Below are 24,593 nucleotides of genomic sequence, written 5' to 3' on the forward strand. Positions count from 1 at the left end.
TCTGTCTCTTTTCACCTCCTCAGTAGCCTGCTTCCAGTGTTCGGTGTGTCTTCAAGCCATCAAGTGTATGATTTTTTTTTTCTCACTGACAGTCCTTCATAACACTGGCAACACATCCACAGAAATCTCAGACATATAACTTACTCCTTGGCAGCTGCTGACAACTATGAAATTAATGAATTTTGCTAGCTTGCAGACATGTATGCATGTGTGTGTGTGTGTGTGTGTGTGTGTGTGTGTGTGTGTGTGTGTGTGTGTGTGTGTGTGTGTGTGTGTTCACTTGCTCACTGTTTCACTTGCACTTTGGTGTCTTGATGTTCTGTTGATTTAAGTAATAAATCTCTACGCTGCAGAGAATCTTTTAAACATATGTACACATCTTGAAAGAAATGACTTGTTAACTCCAGCATGTCTAAGAAGAGACAGATATTGGTGATTGATTTTTTTTTTATTTTAGGTATAGAACAGGGGAATACTTGTCACATTTGTTCATGACTTCAGGGTACATCATGGCTTACACATCTTGTATATTTGCTTCACTTTACTGAGGCTTTGAGTACTACAATGCACTTTGCTTTTAAGTTGAGGGGGGAATCATAACTTGAATAAAAACGACTAGTAGAATGTTTTGCTTGAAATATAGAATGGGATGGATATTATAAGATATAGATACATAGTCTGGATGGGGAGTAGAACTCCAGCTAAGGTTTTCAGCTAAGAACGATTGCAAGAAATGTATAGGTAGGCTATTGAGGAAGCTAATGCTTTAAAAAAATCCACCCTGACACAGTAAATATGCTTTTTTTTTATTATTTGTGTAATGATTCTTGTGCTAATTTGTTTGCTTGTGCTGAACTTTCAGTATGCCTGTGAGAAATTAATGGTTGTCTAATGTGCAGACATTATAAAGAAACATTTCTCAAACATAAGTGATAATGGTCAGGTTTGGCTTTTACCTCCTAAAACCAAAGAAATAAAAGCTTTTATTCTGACTCACCATTTTCCAGCAATGTTCACTGTCATATTAATAAGAATGGTAAAATCGAATTAGTCTAGACATTTGTGCAGACATTGAACTCAGTGATTTGGAATGAAATGCAGAAAGAACACGGTCGTTATGAGTTACAGCAGAGACCTGTTTTGCTAGTTAGCAATCTACTGAGATGGCAATGAATGATGGTGTTGATGTTGTTATCATGACAGCGTTCATTAGCATGAATGCTAAATCTCGAAAGCTGTATTGTTTGAAACAAGTGTACAGATGAAGATGTGTACAAGCTAGACAAATTAAAGGACAAAGGCACGACTGCATCGATCCTTTTAACTAAAGATTATGCACACAAAAAAATTCCCACTGGTGCTACTATCTATCAGCCGGCAGTTAAACAACATTGTGGGTAATGTAGTAATGAAGGTAATTAGTGACAGTTGATAAATAATAAAATACAATAAAAAAAATAAATAAATAAATAAATAAATGTTGGATGTCCATGATGATCATCACATGTTAATTCTAAAATTAATATCCGATTTGTTGATCCGACCATAGATCAGCTATACACTTTTATTCTATAAAATTAATAAGTATAATTAAAAAGTGTAAACACAACTAGCAAAATTTAGCACTAGTATTTAACATATTTATTTTTACAATGGAAGTTCACATAAAAAAAAATTATCTAAAAGAAAATCCAAAGCCTTTACGACTGTACAAATTAATCAAATACCACACTGAAGCACTCCCTTTTCATTGTCTTTCAGCATTGTGCTGAACCAAATGCTAGTGCTTTTTTCCTTTGTTCTATTAACTTGATATTCTAAGAAAGTGCATGTCTTGCATTATTTAAAAGCTGGGCTTCACTTTATGGTTTGAGTCAAAATATAATCGATTTTTTTTTTCATAGGGTATAAAGAGTTCACGTACAAGAAGGAAAGACATGAATGTCATCTCTCAGCATCTCAGGGAGACTTTAATATGTTGCAGAGGAAGGTTTCATTCAGTGTTTTTTTTTAGAGTGGTATACAAACTCACTCTCTCACTCACTTACTCTCGCTCTCATTTTGTATTATGTGCTATAGAAAGACATTTAAATGCATATCTATAAACCCTAACGATCATATTTCTGTGTGCCAGTCTATAGGTCAAACAAATGTTAATTTGTTGCCATGTGGTTCCAACACATCTGGAAATATTGATTAAATGCAGTTGTATTCACAAGGAATCATCAAGCTACTTGGTTTTCAAAGCATCTCATGAGGGCTTTAACATTTTTAAATAACCCCAAATGCAATATCCATTTCTCAGGAAATCATACATTTATCAAACTAATTTCCATGTTGACATAAAGCTTAATGTGTGCTCTGGGAGGAGCTGACTTGAATGTGGGCACAACAAAAGTATTAAAATGAAAAATCTGTGTTAGGTTTTTCATGAAGATCAGAGGCTGCAAAAGTGTGGGCTGCAGGTTGGTGCAAAGTAGATGAATATAAAATAATAAGAAAACGACAATTCCCTCCAATAATTGGAAATCAATATCCTGTGAATCATTTTAATTTTAAAAGCATTTAATTGAAATTCATATAGTGTATAGTTATGTATTAGACAAATTTGATTTAAATTTAAAAATGCGCTTTTTTGTTGGTCACTGCAACCATATTGTGACTAATCATATGATTTTGTTTTGTCCTGAATAGAATGAACTACTGAGTATAAGTCAAAGGTAAGTCAAGTCAAGTTTATTTCTATAGCGCTTTTTACAATGGACATTGTCTCAAAGCAGCTTTACAGAATTAAGGTAAGCGATGTGTATTTTTCCCTGATGAGCAGCCTGTGCATGACTGTGGTGAAGGAAAAACTCCCTTAGAGGTTATGAGAAAGAAACCTTGAGAGGAACCAGACTCAAAAGAGAAACCCATCCTAATTTGGATGATATCAAGCGTGTTATTATAGTTTTTAAGCAATACAGCACACTGTAAAGTGAGAACTACCATGAGTACCGGAATATAAGATTATAAGTAATGTCCTTTTTACAGTCATAACACTTCTTTTTCAGAATAGTTATTTTTTTCCAGGTTGACTTTAAGAACAGAATACAAGTGCTAATTCATGGTTCATTAATTATGACAATGGTATACTTAGCCATTCATAGCTATGAATATTGCTACACATATTTAGGCACTGTACCATCTCCAGGGGTATGCTCACCATAGGTGAGACCATATAATCAGAACAAAGTAGTTAATCAGTAAAGTCCAATTTGCCCATTGAGCCACAAGAGCATTAGTGAGGTCAGGAACTGATGTTGGATTAGGAGGATTGTGGTTCAGGTCATGCTTCATTTCAGGGTTCTGTGCAGAATATTTGAGTTCTTTTACACCAATTTTGGCAAGCCAGGTATCCAAGAAACTTGTTTTGTGTACAGGGAGCAGAGGTGGCAAAGGTACACACATCCTTCACTTAAGTAGAAGTACAGATACTCGTGTTTCTAAAGACTCTGGTAAAAGTTGAAGTACACTTTTATACTCGCGTTAAAGTAAAGAAGTTTGGGCTCTGACATGTACTTATGTGAAAAGTAGCCATTACTACTATCTGTTTTAGTGTCACACTGGTAAGTGGACCTCAGGTCATTTTAATTTTACGTCTGTCAATCAATTAAAATATTGAATCAGGATTAATTGCACGATTGTCTTGAGTTAATTTATGATTAATTGCACGTTTTTGTCTGTTCTAAATGTACCTTAAATTAATACTTCAATATTAAAATATTATTTTATACTCTAATCAGCATGGGCAAGGACAAATATGTATGCTTTTTGCAAATTTTTTTTTTTTGGTCAAACCATACTCAACATAGAGCATGAAAACAAAATATTATTGTAAATCAAGCTGATACGTAAATCAGGACACCAAACAAAACCTTTGCTAGGTTTGGACGGTGGAACATGGACGGTAAATCAGGTGATACTGGATCTCTTCTAACTTTCATACGGATGAACTCATCAGAGAATATTTGTTTTGTAAATGTGTGTAATTAAAAGACATTTTGGGTTTTCTATTCATATATTTATTATGTCTGTGATGCACATATTCATTGATATTCAGGTTGTTTAATTTATGTGTTTATTTACAGGGTGAGATGACAGAGAACCCCTGACCCCCTGACTGTTTTCTTTATGTTACAAAAGCACATCGTTTTGTTGTTATTTTGATTGTATACACTAATAGGTAGATTCTCTCATCTGTACGATCAAAAAAGACTTGATTGAACTTCATTTCGGCGTTATGAGCAAAAAATGGACAAAAAAAATGCGCCGCCGCTTTTGTCGACCCTGGAGAGTTCATTGCTGGATGTGTGTATCATGGCGGATTTTGGTTCTTGATTTGAGACGGCGCATCAATGAAAAACAAATTTTTATTTTTTTGTTTTTATCTAAATAAAAAAAAAAATAATAAATTACTGTATGTTTTCAATAAAAATGGTCAAACAGAAATGCACGCTGCAGTATGTGCGTGTTCATAAAATTAGTGTAGTTAAAAAGAATTTGCGTTAACACGTTATTAACACGTTAATTATGACAGCCCTAATTTACATATTAATACAAAATGATTTAAAAATATTGTTACCAATGAATGTATCCATTCTGAACACTTGCCATATAGAACACAAGCTGAGAAAAGATGATCAGGTGATCAGGAATGTCTCTGTTTTCAGTCATGTTTACATCACTGACTCCCTCTGTCTCATCCACGTTAACCCCAGACTTCTTGTTGCCTCCTGCCCTGCTTATTGTTATCTTCGTAAACTAGTCTACATCTGAGGAGAGCCAGGAAATGATACACCAGTGGTAGATTGAAAAAGCCTGTAAAATGACAGGAAATATTTTGATGGGCACATAATATTGACATTTCACCAAATATATTAAACCTAAGGAGCAAGCCTGTTTTGTAAGAAGGAGAAAGTACAGATATTTTTGTTAAAATTTAATGAGTGAAAGTAAAAAGTTGTCAGAAAAATAAATAATAAAGTAAAGTCCAAATACCAGAAAAATCTACTTAAGTACAGTAACGAAGTACTTTGTTACTTCCCACCTCTGTAGAGGAGCATTGTCATGGTGGAACAGGCTTGAGTTTTTAGTTCCAGTCATAGGAAATTGTAAGGCCTTAGCATACAGTACAAAGACATTCTAAACAAATGTTTGTTGCCAACTTTGTGGCAACAGTTTGGGAAATAACTACATGCGTGTGAGATGGTGATGTGTCCATGAACAATAGTCCATATAGTTCATGACAAGATTCTATCTGGCATGTTGGTCTAAAATGAGTTAACAACATAAGATGTAATTTGAATATGGGTTAAGTCTTATATATGCCAGTCAACAGACAAAATATATACCGTAATTTCCGGATTATAAAGCGCACCCATATAAAAGCCGCACCCACTGAATTTTACAAATATTTTTAGCATAAATAAGCCGCACCTGTCTATAAGCCGCAGGTGTCTACACTAATGTACTTTACACAAGCTTTAACGAAAGACACGTTACACACGGTGTAACGGGTGAAATATGTTGCGCTTCCTTTAGGAGCATAGCAGTATTTTGGAAATAGCATGCCACTGCATTTTTCCGCTAGTACTCCGTGTGTTCAAGACGCGTTTTTTCGTTTCCGTTCGGAAATTTAATTGGTCTAATGTTATGGGGTTCAGTTTTTTGGCTTGAAGTTTGTGAAACTGGGAAAAACCCAGGAAAAATTAAATGTCTAAATTATAAATAAAACGCATAAATTAGCCGCTTCGTTGTTTAAGCCGCAAAGTTCAAAACGTGGGAAAAAAGTAGCGGCTTATAGTCCGAACAATATGGTACTCTGTGACTAAATATTAGAATGTGCACCAAGGCCCATAATATAAAGGAGCCACAATATTTTGGAAGAATGGTGTTCATACTGTATATCCAGAACACTGTTTTAGAGACTTGTAGAATCGATGATGAGTTACACCGTAGCTTGTCTAGCAGCTCGTGGTGGCCCGAAACTATACTGACACATTTTATTTTGGCTACTCAGCAGATGCTTCAGCAGGTACAATTAACATTGCCCTGTATGAGGTCATTTAGGATCTGCAGATGTGACTTACTATGATGGGAAGCACCTGATATGATTGATGGCTTTAGACTTGAACTAGACATTCTATCTGCCCATGAGTGACAGCCTGGAATGAATTATTTCACTTGGATTTGGAGTGGTTTCGCTCCACATCCTTCCCTGAAGCACAATTTTTTTAGTCTGGGCTCTATATGTGTCTTGTGTTTTTGCTGTCCCCTGACCTTAGTGTCTGGTCCACAAAACACAAAATAATACATCATAAATCAGAATTTCTGCAGTCCAATCTCTACAAACATGTTAAAAAAAATGTCTTCAGACACTAATATGATTACTGGCATTGGATTTGTGCACATAAGGCAGATCATAATTCACATGATGCAATAAAAATTATGTACTATTTAAGAAATTGCATACCACTGAGAGTTTAATTTAAAGTAAGCATACAGGATGATAGAAATAATGCACTTGTGAGTACACGGAGAAATCAGAGCTTTAATAAAAATGACGATTACAGTTTTTTTCCTACTCAATATTTCATTAGATATTTCTTACCTAATAAAAAAATACATAAACTCTCAGACAAAAAAATGGGCCAAGCTGAAAATGGTAAAATATGAAGTTTTTAATGGTCTCAACATCAAACTGCCAGTCAGGAAATGACAAAATGTAAGCAAATAAATAAAGTAATTTAGAAGTGAATAGCATTTCTATTTGATTTCTTTACATGTATAATTCTTGTGGGCAGCCTTTAATAAAAAGAAGAGTCAGTGTTGTTCTTTTTTTATACAAAAAGACTGTAAGTGATTTCTCCTGCATCTGGCTTTTACCCAACCATTTCACTACAGCAAAAGTAAATAAGCAAATAATTGCACAGGAGAGTCACAGTAGTGTGTTTGATTTTTCATTTTTATTAATGTCCTTACCAATGGTTTGTTTTTATGACCATTGAAAGCTTCATATTTTGCTATTAAGTATTGGCTCATTATTTTGGTGAGTAAGCAAAAAGCTCTAGGTGTAATAGTACCCTTATTTCTCTGATGTTGTGAAATGTGTGAAGTGTGTGGCATAACTGTTGAAAGCCTGAATAATTAGCCACGAAAGTGATGTAGTTGTGTTAAATTAGGCACATCTGTGTAGTGCTGTGGCAAAAAAGTTTGGAATCTCTACTGCAGGAAAATTTGTTAATGTTGTTCAAAAAAAAATATTTTAATATAAATATAAAAGAACACAAAGTAATATTCTACACTATTCTGTACTATAATGCTAATAATTGTGTTTAATAAAGAGTTATACTTAATCATTTCATTCCCTATATGATGCCTGTAAAATCAACAGTCATTAAAAAGATGTGCAGCTGCTCTGACATCAAATATTTTGTAAACACTAGATGATTTTTGGTGCAGTAAAACTGAATTAATCAAACAGGGCGAGCTAACAACAAGCAGCAGAAATTGAGTGAGCTGAGCTAAAAAAAAAATTTTTCAACATTATTCAACAATAATTTATAATTTCAACATTATTCTTATTCACGTGTAACCACCTAATCCACTGTGCAAACACACATACACACACAAAGACACAGAAGCTTGACAGAATTAATGTGGACAAATGTTTGCTTGTACCAAATTACTGTTGAATTTCTGATTCCAACTGATAAGGTGTTGATGGACTTTCGAAAAAAAAACACAGCTCTGACAGAAGCACTCAAATTCAAATCACAGATTTATATTAATGTGCTTGCTCTACAAAAATTTTATAATTGACCAGGTCCTGTGGTATAAGAAGAATAAAACAATTTGGCACAAGCTGTGTGTCAGACTTAATCAGATGCAATTTATTATGTTCAGATACAAAGAACTTCCTATAGTGTTTTATTTCTTACAACTTGAGACGTTGGAGTTATAAGGCTCTCTTTGACAGTCTTGTTTAGATCAACATGTTAACGTTAATCACAATAGGTCTCAAAGTCTTATATAAAGTTTGAATTTTAGGATTATATTTTGATACTTTTCACCAATAAATGTGTGCAAAATCTTTACACTTTACAGAATGAGAATAATATCCTTTCAAAATAAAAAAAAAATGTCTGCCATTAATTCTTTCGAATTTAGTATACATGATCTTAATGTTAGATCAGCTTTTCTTTCATTGTAATAATCTCTAAAGACCACAAAATCCATGTTTATGTCTACAATCTATATTCCAGACTGTGTTCTCCACATTGTGAACAATGATGCCATTTACTAATACTAAATGTCCTGATTGCATGATTGCGCAGCAATATAATACAACAGGTTTTTTTGTCCATGTGATAAAACATTTATTGTACTGATGATTTTTCGTAGCTTTTAAGACTATTATTTACACAGTACTTATAAGGCACAGCTGTGAAAAACCCACAAATACACACAAAACCATTTAATCAGTGCTCATCGGTTGCCACGCAATACAATATGCTTTTCCTACCCTCTGCAAACGACTTTCACACAATGAGGCGCAGTGGCAATTACAGCTTCAAATCGACATCCTTAATCAAAACAGTGTGGCAGTTCCATTTGAGCAGGCTGCATGAGCCCAAGCCCTCCTGAGTGAATGCATTTTATTTAGTGGCAGAAATGAGAGGCAAGAGGCCCATTGGCAGAGCAGAGGGCAAGAGGCTGAACCCAGAAGGGGGTCAAAGTCATCCCACACATCACACTGAGCCGTCTGTGTTTAATCTAATCTGCCACTTTTATGTGTGGGCACTCATCTCCTTTACGGCTGCAGGCAGACGTCCACAGGCTTCTCTTCCAAAGAGTCACAATTGGCTCTTAATTCATGCCATTATAGCAAAGGACTGAGGGGTATTTAGATAGGGACTGTGTTATAATTTAGTATAGGAGACCAATGAGACATATATACGCTAAAGTATTTTCTCAGAATATAGGACACGTGAGACTGCACGTAATGAAGTGTGAACTCATATAACAGAAAAAAAGGCTTTTTTTTCAAAAAAATATAATGTCAATTAAAAGCTGTGTGGAACACTTAAACATTTACAATTTTTTATTAATTACTGATTAATCCGTGTTACAAGAAGAATAAGCAATCAAAACTAAATGTAATAAAATAATACAAATCTAATGGGAAAGTTCATTTAAACAAGACACAAGAAAAACATAAGTAACATTAAATTAGTGAATTTAAAATGAGCTTTCCCGCTACCTCTAGATCTAAACTGCATCAATATTAATTTTACCAAGCCAAAAGTAAGCAAGATAAACTAAACTTTCCTCACAGAACTTTGCAACTACTGAACAAATTTTACTAAGACATAAAAAAAAAAATAAAAACATGCCCCATACATGAACTGTAACACAACACAATGCAACATCAATTGTTTAGTATATTTCACTCACCAAGCAAGAGCTTGTGGGTTCTTTATTTTTTAATGTTTGTGCATCATTGATGAACTGCTATGAGAGGGGGGTTTTGTTTGTTTTGTTAGCTCCTTCACTTCTTCACTTATGACATTTACATGCGTACCACACAGACTTCCTCTAATCCGATGCTATCGAATACTAATTCTTTTGAGATTTTAATCAATATAAGTCCGTGAGTAAATTCCAGCTCTGAATTTTGGTCGTGCCAATTTCCAAACTGGAAAACAAAACAGCAGAAACTTCTGTTTCCTTTTCACAAGCAACACATGAACAGTGGGAGCCCGAACTGGACGACTGAATACAGACTTGCTGGCACAATGCAATCAACACAACAGGGTACAGAGTAGCAGATGAACATACTCTGTCATATTTCTTCTTAACAATGCAATATAACTCATTGTTGAACAAATTAGTTTGGCGTAGGCTAGTGTAAGCAAGTTGTATAAAGCGTAATGCAGGCATGCACATTCGTGCATGTGGCAAGAACAGTTTTAACCATGTTCTTCCAAGTTGCTGAGACAGATCAAATGCAAGTCATTTACTAATTGGATGCCCTCGTGCTCAGTGTCTTCAAAGAGAACAACGTTTGTTTTGATCTACTAAATTAAATTGGACCACGCTGCTGGCATCTTCACTGCATAGTGCATGTTTGCCGTATCCCCACCCTCCTCCCACTCCATCCTTCTGTCCACTCATTTTTCTTTCTTTCTCTGTCCTATCTCTTTCTCTCTTCAACACACAACCTCTCTCTTACTTTTTCTCTCTCTATATATCTCTCTATCTCTCTCTCTCTAGCTTGTTGCAGTATCCTTTGTCCATGTTTATGGTGTGAAATTTATTTTCATGGATTAATTAGAATTTAAGACAGCACGTACACCACACATGCACTGCAGATGCACTAATTTAAGACTACAGTCACACCAATTAGTTTTTGTCTGCTTTCAGAAAAAATTTACTTTTTACACATGATGTACGAGCACCTTCACCGAATTGGCTTCCAAAAGAAATCCTAGCAGTTTGGCAAATCACGAAGTAAGATTATCTCCAAAGATAAGGAAACCTTTTAGCTCATTGAAGGTTTTCTCAAACCTAAACCCCCATACATTTTGGCCTTATAGATGTACATACATTGTAATTGTATTATCAGTAAAACAATAAAACAAAATAATGACCAATATTAAACTAATATTTCTGAAAATATTTCTGTTACATTTCTGTTACACGCATTCAGAGATGACTTTCAGAGATTTTGTTTGTATATATATATATATATATATATATATATATATATATATATATATATATATATATATATATATATATATATATATATACACAGTAAAACCCCGTTGGACGAGCATAATTCGTTCTTGAAAATTGCTCGTAGGTCCATTTGCTCGTACGATCGAACTGATTTTCCCCATAAGAATGAATGTAAAAGCGATTTAATCCGTTCCGAGATCTCATTCGATCACTCATTTCTGCACTTAAAAAGTATTTGTAGCCTATTTTAACAAACAAATACACCGCAAATTACCGTAATGTAAACATAATTGAATTTAATTCTTGGTTTTCATGGTAATTTTATTTACTTTGGTTTACAAAGCACCATCACTGATTTTCTTGGGAGACAGTTTTCAAGATTTCTAGTGAAATAAAAATATAAAACTAAAAAAAGTTACGTTTTTGCTGCACTGAACAACGAGAGCGTGGGTTCAACAGCTCACGCCTTCGAAATTTGCTTGTGATAGATATATATATATATATATATATACAGTGAGGAAAATAAGTGTTTGAACACCCTGCTATTTTGCAAGTTCTCCCACTTAGAAATCATGGAGGGGTCTGAAATTGTCATCGTAGGTGCATGTCCACTGTGAGAGACATAATCTAAAAAAAAAAATCCAGAAATCACAATGTATGATTTTGTAACTATTTATTTGTATGATACAGCTGCAAATAAGTATTTGAACACCTGAGAAAGTCAATGTTAATATTTGGTACAGGAGCCTTTGTTTGCAATTACAGAGGTCAAACGTTTCCTGTAGTTTTTCACCAGGTTTGCACACACTGCAGGAGGGATTTTGGCCCACTCCTCCACACAGATCTTCTCTAGATCAGTCAGGTTTCTGGCCTGTCGCTGAGAAACACAGAGTTTGAGCTCCCTCCAAAGATTCTCTATTGGGAGACTGGCTAGACCATGCCAGAACCTTGATATGCTTCTTACAGAGCCACTCCTTGGTTATCCTGGCTGTGTGCTTCGGGTCATTGTCATGTTGGAAGACCCAGCCTCGACCCATCTTCAATGCTCTAACTGAGGGAAGGAGGTTGTTCCCCAAAATCTCACAATACATGGCCCCGGTCATCCTCTCCTTAATACAGTGCAGTCGCCCTGTCCCATGTGCAGAGAAACACCCCCAAAACATGATGCTACCACCCCCATGCTTCACAGTAGGGATGGTGTTCTTGGGATGGTACTCATCATTCTTCTTCCTGCAAACACGTTTAGTGGAATTATGACCCAAAAGTTCTATTTTGGTCTCATCTGACCACATGACTTTCTCCCATGACTCCTCTGGATCATCCAAATGGTCATTGGCAAACTTAAGACGTGCCTGGACATGTGCTGGTTTAAGCAGGGGAACCTTCCGTGCCATGCATGATTTCAAACCATGACGTCTTAGTGTATTACCAACAGTAACCTTGAAAACGGTTGTCCCAGCTCTTTTCAGGTCATTGACCAGCTACTCCCGTGTAGTTCTGAGCTGATTTCTTACCTTCTTAGGATCATTGAGACCCCACGAGGTGAGATCTTGCATGGAGTCCCAGTCCAAGGGAGATTGACAGTCATGTTTAGCGTCTTCTATTTTCTAATGATTGCTCCAACAGTGGACCTTTTTTCACCAAGCTGCTTGGCAATTTCCCTGTAGCCCTTTCCAGCCTTGTGGAGGTGTACAATTTTGTCTCTAGTGTCTTTGGACAGCTCTTTGGTCTTGGCCATGTTAGTAGTTGGATTCTTACTGATTGTATGGTGTGGACAGGTGTCTTTATGCAGCTAACGACCTCAAACAGGTGCATCTAATTTAGGATAATAAATGTGGTGGAGGTGGACATTTTAAAGGCAGACTAACAGGTCTTTGAGGGTCAGAATTCTTGCTGATAGACAGGTGTTCAAATACTTATTTTCAGCTGTATCATACAAATAAATAGTTAAAAAATCATATATTGTGATTTCTGGATTTTTTTTTTTCAGATTATGTCTCTCAAAGTGGACATGCACCTACGATGACAATTTCAGACCCCTCCATGATTTCTTAGTGGGAGAACTTGCAAAATAGCAAGGTGTTCAAATACTTATTTTCCTCACTGTATATATATATAATATTTAAAACACTGCCAAAAAAGACAATGCTATGTGAATAAAAAGATTACAAGCGTTGAAAGAGTGAATTACAGAGTCTAGTATATTGCCATTCTAATGCTTCATCCTGCATCCTACATCCTATTACTGTGCACTTAAGCTTGTGTATTATAAGCCAAAATGTAGAGACAAAGGTGCATACAACTTACTAAAGCACAATATACAATATCAAGACCTTCCTGTGCATGGGGTATGTCATACTTGCCTTTAATTGTCAAATAAATATAATAATTTCAATGTTGTTGTTTTTTAATCCATTGTGTTCGTCTTTAAGGAATCATATATGCTTACAGTTTACTCCAATTTATAACTTCCTGCATGAAATAATTGGCCAATGAGATCGAGACCGTGTCATCGAAAAAAAAAAAAAAGTATTGAAAAATACAAATGAAATTTTAATGGATTTAAAGAACACATGGGATTAATATTTAATACTGACTTCAAATGCTACGCCCTGGTTAATTTTACTGTATTTCCCACTATCTGAACTCATCTCTGATCATGGCACTTAGAGTTTCCTAATGTCTAATCTTTTTTTTCTTTTTTTTTGCTAAGTATAATAATTTAATACCAGTCCTTTGTTGAAGCTCAGTCTGCTCCAGCATGTATTCCACATGGAGGATAAACGTTTGCTCTGTCATGCTGCTGCACTTGCAGATTATTAAGGTCAAATGTCATGACATTTAGAAGCAATCAAACCTAATCAGCCATGCTAAATGTTGAACCAACAAAGAACAAGAAAAAAAATTAGATTTCAAATGTTTATATATTTTTAATCAGTAAGTTATTCTATATCTCTCATCTAAGTGCAGAAAAAGTACTGTACTAATGTTTAATCATGCTCTGTGATAGATTACTTAGAACATCATGAACCTCGTCCAATTATAATCTAATTGATGCACATATACATAAAAAAGCAAACAGAGGATGCATTGCTTTGCATAAATCATGTATTGCCTTTTAAACTCCAAAATATTTTTCTACCCAGGACTTAAAGGTCAAAATTACTGTTTGTTCTTAAATTAGTCCAGCTATATATCACATAGACAGGGTACAACAAACTTTTCAAAGAGGTGCTAATGAAATTATGCACGCTAACCAAGAAAACAAACAAATAAAGAGACCCTGATCAATGACTTCTTTTTTCTTTTTGCTGCTTCTACACTTTCTTTTGTAGTGCACAGCAGTATTGTAAACTATGTCTGCGTGTGCAAATACAGCTCCCTCTTGTATCTGTTCTTAGTTCAAATTCTATTAACTGCCATTTGCAAAGACCATGACATCCATTTCATTACAAATGTCCACTTGAAAGTGTTTATAAGTAATGGGAACAGAGAGACCCAATATTCATAGTTCCCATTTCCAGTCATGTATTCGCTAGTCATTACATGTATAAATATCAGCACAAGATGTGGCAATGTAGTGTATATTACTATGTATATACTTTAAAGTGGGGTCTGGGAGCTCCATAGGTTCATGAAGGATGGGGGTACATTTGTAGAATTAATTTGATGTTTTTTTTTATATTATAGTAGTGGAAATTTCAGACCATTGTTATAAAAGATTTGACTGAAAGTTCAATGACTAATAAATAGGCAGAATATGAATACTCATATATAAAGAATGAACCCAAAATTAAAACTTGAATATGTTTATAAATGAATCCTATTTTATGTAAACCTGAATTACAATGGAATAGAAAATAGATTCTATGTCAGTAAATTGTAGTTTTCAAAATTGTATAATTAGTTTAATTTAGTAACTGTGCTGTTTTTAATTTGCTTGTCTGTTTCACTGTAATTGTGCGCTATTTGCACAAGTCCATTTGATAATGCAAATTGAACAGTTCCATGATATTATTATAAACCCAGATTGGTTTTGTGGTTGTCTAATATAATGCTTTAAATGACTTGCTTTAGAATGAAAAACTGTTCTATACGTAAATCAGCCTGACTTTTTTGGAGATCCAAAACCCATCTGTAGGTAACAGGAGGGTCAGGACAGTGACAACACTGATTGTCAATGTGTCTTCTTAATGAGGAGCTGGTCGATGAGAGCAGTTATCAGAGCCAAGCATTTTCATTGAGCTCCCATCCTTATTGTCATCAACCATCAGGGTTAAAGGACTTGCTAGAAAATTGAGCAGAGACCATGCTGAATAAGAAAGATTGAGAAATGGATTTTGTATTTACTTGTGGCTGTTGTAGGGGGACTGATCTCTGATAACGACGAGAGGGCCTACCTAGAGGAGATTAAAAACCTGGAGAACTGGTGCTAGGAGAACAACCACCTCCTGAACATCAGGAAGATGAAAGGTTGATAGTGGACTTCAGCACAATGCAGGAGAGGAGCTACCACCTGCTTAAGATCTGCAAAGCTCCAGGGGAGAAAACGAACAGTTTCTTGTACCATGGTGTTCACATTACACAGAACATGGTCTCTACACATTAACTGTAACTATGTTGAAGGCCTACCAGCATCTTTAACAATTTAGATGCTTTAGCAACTTTAAACTGTATTTCTAAGATTTCAAATGTTTACATTTGCTTTACTGAGAGCACAGGAACGGGAAGCATCACATCCTGGATTGGGAACAGCACCAAGCAAATAGTTGGGCTCTACAGAGGATGGTGTGATCATTTGAGCATACTATCCACACTGAGCTCTCTGACCTGCAGTCTATCTATAGCAAGCAGTGCTGGACAAAGGCCAGGGTAACAGTGAAGGACCTCAGCTATCCGAATAAAAGACCCCTCTATCTGTTGCAGTCATGGAAGTGCTTCCGCTTCCCAAAGGCTTACACAGAGAGAATAAGGAGGAGCATCTTTCCGCAGGCCATTCAGGCCCTCAACCCGAACAACACCTAATACTAGACCACAGACTTGTTTGCACAACATCTACACACCCTACATTCCGATTAACATACTCGAATATGTGTATTAGCCATATTTAGAGCCAATTCTTGTATATGTTACTACACTTATCTGATTTTGCACATAACTATATTGTGTGTACTGTGTCTGTGTCTGTGTGTGTGTGAGAGACCAATGCAATTTGAATTTTACTGTGAAGAATCTATACCCTGAATCAGATCATGTTTCCATAAAAATACTGAACATGTACTCTGTTAAGCAGAATGTCTCTGCAAATCCTCTGTGCATTTTTAGATCGTAGTTTTTAAATCACAACACCCTTTTAGTTTAATCATTATTCTCAAATGGTTTGACCTGTGCACCATTTGTAAGAATTTCAGTTTTAAATAAAGCATATGACTAGTTATGCTTATTTATTTACAGAAATGTTTCTATGCCGCATTGTTTATGTAACTGTATATTCAGTAGCCGCAGGGTTTACATTATTTTAGTTTCTTTCCTATTTTGTGGATCCCTTTCACATTTTTGACAGTCTAAATACTAGACTTATATAACGTACATTTTCAGAGTTGATAATTGCCTTTATTTTAGACCTGCATGCATTTTTACACTGTTACGTTAACATTATACTGATATAATTGGCAAAAAGAATATAATAGAAATGTAAGTTGCAATTGTTTGTATGATAATGCATTGTCAGCCAGAATGTAATAAGCAAGGCATTATATTAATTTAGGTTTTCACACATGCATGGTTATTTGAGAGCTACACTGTGTTACCATTTGAGTATTTGCAAAAGATAACAGCATTTTTTCATACTAATGTCAGATGGTAACCAAACAGAAATCCTTTGAAATTCATGGTTTGATGTATCACACAGAGTATCATTTGTATATTATCAATGCATAAATGTTGATGTGGGTGAAATGGTAACAATTTTATTCTGTTTAACCAAAGTTTGTCTCAATGATAACGTTTCAGTGATGCAGCCTTGCTTCCACTCTCATTGAAATATTTGAACTTTGATGCATATGAAACCTGCCATTGTTGTCATCATTTTAAATGCTTGCTCACATGGCTTTGTCAAGTGTTTGAACGTGAAATCCTGTATAACCACCACACAGCCACATGCTACAGTTCGACAACATGATGGTGTGTCATTTGACCCCTGCCCTTGTTACTTTTCAGGAAATCCGGATAAAATTGTGGTGATCTGGTACCACAGATGCCACATGAATCCCAGCTGCCAGGCTCATGGCTTTGACTGCAAGGCACATGTTTGCTCTTCCAGTCAGAAGCATTTTAATGCCTGAATAAACGGTTGAGGGAGGATTGGTGAGGGTCAAAGTAATCAAATGAGTCTGCTGTCAAGATCTGATCATGCCAGTGTTGCAGATGAGCTAGATTACTTGAATAATCTTCTGGCGACTTAGCAGGTTCACTGAGCTCACTTCTGTTTAATTGCCCAATCTTTGCTTTGATGTACACTATATATACAAAGGTTTGTGGACACCTGATCATAAGGGTCGTATCTATTTTTTTAACATCCTATTTCATATTTAAACCTTCATTTTTCTGGGAAGATGCTGCACTAGATTTTGGAGCATGATTGTAGAGATTTATGCTCTTTCAGCAACAAGGGTGTTGTCAGGTACTAACGCAGGATGATGAGGCCTGGAGTGCCGTCAACATTCCTTAGGTATTCAAAATGATTGTGGTCAGAGCTCTATAGCAGGCCACTTATGATTTTTCACTCTAACCATGTAAACTATATAATTTTGCTTTGTGCACAAGAGCATTTGAGTTTGCTTGGGTCACAAGGGCATTATCATGCTGGAACAGGTTTAAATGTTAAGCTCCCACATTCAAAGACATTCTATACTGTATGGGTAGGTCAGGTATCTAAATACTTTTGTCCATATAGTGTATATAAAGGCATGATATGACTATAGAGATTTAGTATATGTAATATGTAATTTTAATTACATGTAATTAAGGAGATTCTCTAAAGAATAGAAACTACAAAACAGCATAGTTTTTTCAAGTTTAATGTCTTTTAAATTAATAAGCAGTTATTACACGTGGCATTCCCTTTATCCAAAAAAGAAAAAAATTAAAAGTCAGCTTCTTTTGAATATGGATTCCCTAAAGCTTAAGCTTTAGGGAAGCTCTTTGCAAAAGATCATAAGAAAATAGTAGGGAAAGAAGTTTCTTTTAAACATACTCATGCAGCACTCAGTCAGGGGATGATTTTGTCTTTGAGGTTGATTTTTCATTCTGTGTAAGCATAGAACACTCAAAGTGTTCCTGCTGTTATAGTGGCAGCTATGAACAGAATTAGGATATAAGGATTTTTTTTTGCTGTAATAGAGAACACAATTTATTCAAACAAGGACTTGTTCATTCCTTTTGACCATCCGACTTTATTAGTTGGCACATTTTACTTGTGTTCTCAACATTTGAATAAATAGATACAAATATCAGTTTAAAGAGGCTCTTTTTAAATCATTGACATGAAGAGCCATGAAAATGCTTTTGTGATTCAAGAAAGGTGTACAGGAAGTACACAATAATGACATCTCATAGGAGTAGTAAGCAAAAGGAAGAAAATTATATATATTATAGAAATTATATATATTTTGTTCCACTCAAGCTTGGGCCATACAAACGTTTCTTTCTCTTTTCCATGGGAAATAAAAATACAGATTAATTGATTGATTTTTTCTAAACAAATACCGATGTTAAGTATAAGAATACCAATAAAGCTAATGAAAAATACACACAATCACATAAAGTGACACTTGTACTGATTTCTTTCTAAACAAGTTTTAAGATCCATGCAGACTATTATCATGGAAAACTCCTTAGATTTTGTGTCTACCGAGATTTCTTTAAGCTCTAACATTCAAAACATATCATCAGCAGTAATTGAAATGGAGCACACAGAATACAATTGCAGGTGCCATAAACAAGAAAGAAGTGGATTACTTTGTCGATAAAATCATTTTTAAAAAACTGTCTTGGGACTAAGCATATTGTGCAGCTGAAGTACAAATTATACATAGGGGCAAATGGCTGAAACATATGTTTTGTGTTTCTTGTTCTGAATGAAAGAACTGGCTAATGGCAAGTATTTACCATGCATGCTGTTTGGAAGAGACATGGCATGATTACAGACTTGGAACACTTGACTTAAATATAAAAGAAAGCAATTGACATGTGGGTTCATCTGCATATATATATATATATATATATATATATATATATATATATATATATATATATATATATATATATATATGTATGTGTGTGTGTGTGTGTGTGTGTGTGTGTGTGTGTGTGTGTGTGTATAAGAGTTATGCCCCTGCAATGACACTCAATGCTATATTATCTATATAATCCTTAGTAGGATTATGAAATCACTAGAAACAGAAGCCTATATCAAGCAATTGTAAATTCCGAAGTACACATTACAAGCATTATGAATATTTGCTGATTTGTTACCATTAATAGCAAATAGTATTAGAGAAGTTTCTCAAACGGCTTACTAGATGTACATTTTCAAACCCCGGCATAACATCAGCTCTATATTATGGTCAAAACAACTTTGCTGCTGCAGTCCACATGACCAGTACACAGATTCATATTTGTGTTCTTAATGGATACCCTTCATAGGTGAGCGCTTTTAGTATAACATCTCAGAGCCCATTTGCAGTAGTCACCCATCTTATTACTCTAACTTGTCAATAACATCTTTTTATAGAATATCTTTTCAATCCTTGTTTTTGTCAAAGCCCCAGCTCACCAGAGACCCAGCTGCCTGTCATCTGAAGCATGCTGCTCTGAAAAGAATGAGTTTCTATGAACAACGCCACATACGGCACAGCAGCTATTGTCATTCCAGATCTGAAATTGATAGAAATCGTGGATCAAAGCCTCAGCAATGTGTGCATGATGAGTTACAACAATAGTGCAGTAATAGTGGTATTAAATCCAAGCAGATTTTTCTGGGGAACAGGAAAAAAGAAGCACCTTCTCCTTATTGTGCAGACCAGGTGAAGGAAAAGGCACATTTGAAAGAAAGCAAAACTTGCTCCTAGTGTCAGTGTTGACAAACTGAAAAAAAGCCCCCAAATACACAGTGACTGAGTGAAGACTTGACATGAGCAAGCGGCCGTATTACTGCAGTGCCATTGACTGCAATTCCATTTTAATAAAAAAAAAAAAAAAAAAACAGCTCTGATGACTTAATGGAATGTCGCAACAAGCCATGGCATTTGCTCAAAGTGATTATGAAGCATTGTGACAAGGTTAAGTATATCTATGCTTCTCTAAAATGCAATCCACCAGTCAGTATTACATATGATAAGGTGTAACAGAAATTACAGTTTGCTTTATAAATAAACACAGAACATGTCAGACACTACAAATGGGTGTCACTGAGCTTTTGTAATGCTGTCACAAATGTTCAGCTCCTTTTTAGAAACATCACAGATGCAGACTGTCACACACAAGACTTGTTGTCATTCAAGCAATGCCATTACTAATAAGCCTGCTGGAAGCCTAAGACGCCATCTCCAGATATTCCTCAGTCCTACTTCTTGTCCTTCAAAATGAGTGTAGTTGCCTCACGGCGAGTGTGTCACACAAACCTATGGGGATCTCAGGAATAGTGAGACTTAAATTTAGTGGGAACCATGCTGGTGGAATCTCTCTGACACTGAATCACACTGACAGCTGATTCTAAGTATTTTAGAGTATTTGTATTAGGGAATTTTATATAAAAAGCCAATTATGTAGGTGCTATATTTTATTATTGGATACATATACACATACACACATATATGGTTAAACTATCTATCTACCTATATATTAATATAAATTAAAAATACAACACTTCAGAATGCAGCAGGTTTCAGAACTCGAAAAATAAAGACATCGGAACTGGTTCTGCAGTAGAGACATGGATGCATTTGTGTTCACATCCAAATGTGTTCTCAGAGCAGAAGATGTCATGAATGGTTGGTTAAAAGACAAATGCAGCCCTTCTGAAGCCACCACCTTTTAAACTGTTAGTTTGTTTTAGACTAATGTATGAATATATTATTTACATAGTGGTCATAGATGGCTATCTATCTATCTGATTATGTTTACCTATTTATTTTATTTTACCCTATCAGTATGTTGTTAATCGTTTCTAAAGGGGGGGGGGGGGTATGTATATGTATATATATATATATATATATAAATTAATCCATCATATTCACATATTGTAGCACCACAACGCATGATTACCTGGGTATCCTCCTCATCATCATCATCATCATCCTCCTCCTCTTCGCTCGTTCTCGGCTCCTCGGGAGCGCGGATGAACCACCACTGGATCTCCAAGTAAACGGAGGAGGTGCCGCTCTGGAAAGCGCACGCCATCTCAATGTTCTGGCCCTCCCTGGCAGTGATGTTTGATGGCAGATCGGTGAACCTGCCTGCGAAGCAAATGCGCCCATAAATGAGCTTTACGCAAAATGCGCAATAAGAAAAAAAGCGCAGTCTGTTGCGCTTTTTTTAAATGTATTATTATTTTTTAATTACTATTCGAATGCGGCCGAATTGCATGTATTCAACACACAATAAACACTGCTTGGCAACCTTCATGAGCAATGCTGATTCTAGGTCGAAAAGGAGCTAATTTAAGGGGCACATATTGCATATTATTTATATTATTATTCCACTACAAAAAAAGGTGTTTGAGATCGAAACAGTTCACATAGTGAACTGAATTGTGCGTGCACGGCTGACTTGTGTGTAAGAAGCCGAGACCCGAAATCCAGCTTTTTTTTTTTTTTTTTTGCTGCACATCCGACAACTTGAGATGCAGCTCGTGCGTGACGCCCCTTCAAAGTTTATTCCCTCGCGCTCAGTGGCAAGAAAGCGCATCACGAGCTCCGGTCTGAGCGTGCACCATGCACGATCTCCAACGAGCTTCACCCCCAAAATCGCACATCATTCACTGATCAACAGTTGTTACCAATATTAATACTACATACCCAAAATCATTTAGCATGCAGATAAACTGATCAAACCAGAAAAAAAAATCATATTCATGAAAGTGTGATCACAAAGATAATACAGTCTGTCTCTTTTTTCTATTATTCTTTTATATAATCGCTCACCTTGGAGTGAAAATCCGATCTGGATCGACAAACAGGAAAAGAAAACCAATCCAACCGAGTCGTGTAAGGTCCACATCGTGTCCATATGATGGAGAAGATCTCGCATCAACCGAGGGAAAAAAAAAAAAAAAAAGAAAACGCACTATGCTCCGAAAAAAAATGGATAGAAAGAAAAAAAGGTCTTGTTAAAAAGAAGTGGGTGAGATTTGGTTGGATTTGAAATGGCGACTGCGTTGCATCGCTCTAACTTCAGGTTTAGATGCGACTCCGGGTGAAGTTGTGCGCTTCTGCTTGGCTCTGTGTGTGTGTGTGTGATGGATGTGAGCAGAGGCGCGATGCTTTGCCTCTCGGCGCGCGTGGCCGCTGCTGCTTGCTGCTGAAACGTCAGCGCGTGGCTCTTCCGCCGACGGCGCCAACCTACTGACTGCTCATCAGACTGCAAACCGAGAGCCTTCAAAGGTGCAAACAAAATGCATTTGATAAGAGTGCTGGTTTCATTAAAGTACAAGATGTTTTAAAGTGCATACATAAAAAAAAAAAAAAAAAAAAAAAAATCAATGCATTTGTTATTTTTTACAAATATGTTTTTGTGGTCGGATTTTTTTTTTTGTTTTTGTTGTTGCCATAAAGCCCTCATTGCAATCAAGTGGAATTGATGCGATGTGCCATTTGCTTTGGGGGTTTTAAAACCAGGTAGTTACGTCACAGATGACCTCTCACTGCATGCTAAATGACTTCTAAGATGAATGCAAGCGTGAAAATACACATTCGAGTGTAGGCTTCTGTTCATATCAAAATACTAAACGGGGAACATGGATACATTTTAGAATTAAAGACTACATGAGCACGTGAATGTTTTTAGAAATGAGACTAAATGGGCACATGGAAATATTTGAAAGTCAGAGACAGAATGGGTACTTGAATGTATTCGGGAATTGGAGATTGCTTGGGCACATGGACGTGTAATGACTGGGTACATGGGCGTATGTGGGAATTAGAGAAAGCTTGAGCTCTTGGATGCTAACTAAATGGGCATATGTACACATTTAGAAAAGACTCGATGGGTACATGGATGTGTTTGGGTGTCAGTGAGTGCCTGTAAAACATTTTGTCTTTGAGAATGAGTTAATTTTTGGCTCTAACAGAAGAGCTTGCATATGGTGGAGAACAGGAAAGATGTTAGCGGTTCACAACCTCACACCCACAGTCTGGACTGCAAATTATTGCAAGAAATTTAACCCTACTGATAAGACAGACCTGAAGATTATGTTTAATCTCTGTAAGCGTTATTTAGAGAGCAAACAGTTGGCTGGAGTGGTATCTATTATAGAATGACCTGCTTAGTCACTGCACCTAAATCCTAATGAACTGCATGATGAACTGGATTGCAAGGACAGCAACAAATATCTAACTAGCAGAGAACACATTTGGCAAGTTTTACAGGAGACATGGCATATTATTATAGGTAAACGCTTGGAGAAACGTACTATCTAGGTTCCCAGAGTGTGTTAATCTGTTATTCATGTCAATTGAGGATTTTTAAATTAAAATAACATTCTATTTATTTGTTTGGTCAAAGTATCGTATCATATCGTAACTAGTTTGTTGCATATAAACAATAGGAACGCTTGTGTCTTAAAAAAAAATTAAATAAACTAGACTTGTACAAACTATTGACAGTAACTGTACATTCAATGAGCAGATTGACCTGGGTCACTGGAAGTAGTGAATGAATATTCCTAGTTAAGAGAAGCATAATTAAAAAAAAAAAAAAAAAAAAGATAATTACTTTGTAAATGTCTTTATTTGCTGCTAATTGCACATGTCAATAGAGGATTGTCTACAGGGACAAGTGCTGAGCTATATTTAAGCTGTTCCACAAATGTTAGTCTTCATAATGCCCCAATTCCTATCTGAATGCATTATTGATTCAAACGAAAACATCTAAATATCTATTTCAGGTTTTAAAACAGTTAAAATATGTATTCGTTTAACAGACATAGGTGGATGTTCCATTTGATATTAAACATTGTTGTAAATATTTTGTGTGCTCACTTCCCCACATAGTTCCACAAAGATAGCATTATAACTAGTGCTATTATCTAGTGGAAAGTAGATCAAATTGCACATAATAAATACATGGGCGAAATGATCACATGCAGTGGCTGAGAAAAAGAAGAAAATATTTTAATGCCTGAGTTTTCTGAGCTAGTTCTAGATCTTTTGTGTGGATGATTTTGAAGTGTGTTTGGGAAGGATTTTTTTGGGAAGGATCTTTACACTGGCAACTCTGGTTAATGATAGAACCTCTTCTTTGTGTGCCTTTTATTGTAGCATATAAAAAGTACTGGACTATATCACTCAAAAGCCATTGCACAAAACATGTTCACTAAACTTAAAATATCACAATATCAAGAAAACCTAAATCACATTGTTGTATGATTTGTCATTAAACAATAATTAGGAAAAATTATATTTATTTTTATAGCACTTCTTTCCAGTCTTTTGTAATTTTTCCCCTGTATTTGTACTGTGTCATTGTTGTTTTCCTGTCTCACTAATGTCTCTCAATAGTGTTTGCATTTCATTATATTATATTAATTG

The 24,593-nt window shown here is 35.7% G+C and overlaps 1 protein-coding gene across 1 annotated transcript in view; it reads right to left on the reverse strand.

Annotated features, from left to right (window-relative positions):
* vstm2a (V-set and transmembrane domain containing 2A) overlaps positions 1–22,782 on the reverse strand; it is a 33,340-nt gene extending 10,558 nt beyond the window's left edge. Inside the window, exons 1-2 of the mRNA XM_083549064.1 lie at positions 21,990–22,782; positions 21,112–21,302 (exon numbers count right to left, since the gene is read on the reverse strand). Coding sequence (XP_083405190.1) covers positions 21,112–21,302; positions 21,990–22,095 — 297 coding nt within the window. The 5' untranslated portion in view covers positions 22,096–22,782. The remainder of the gene's footprint in view (positions 1–21,111; positions 21,303–21,989) is intronic.
* Positions 22,783–24,593: the final 1,811 nt, after the last annotated feature.

The sequence above is a fragment of the Silurus aristotelis genome, assembly GCF_946808225.1.
Source record: "Silurus aristotelis genome assembly, chromosome: 1".
NCBI lineage: Eukaryota > Metazoa > Chordata > Actinopteri > Siluriformes > Siluridae > Silurus > Silurus aristotelis.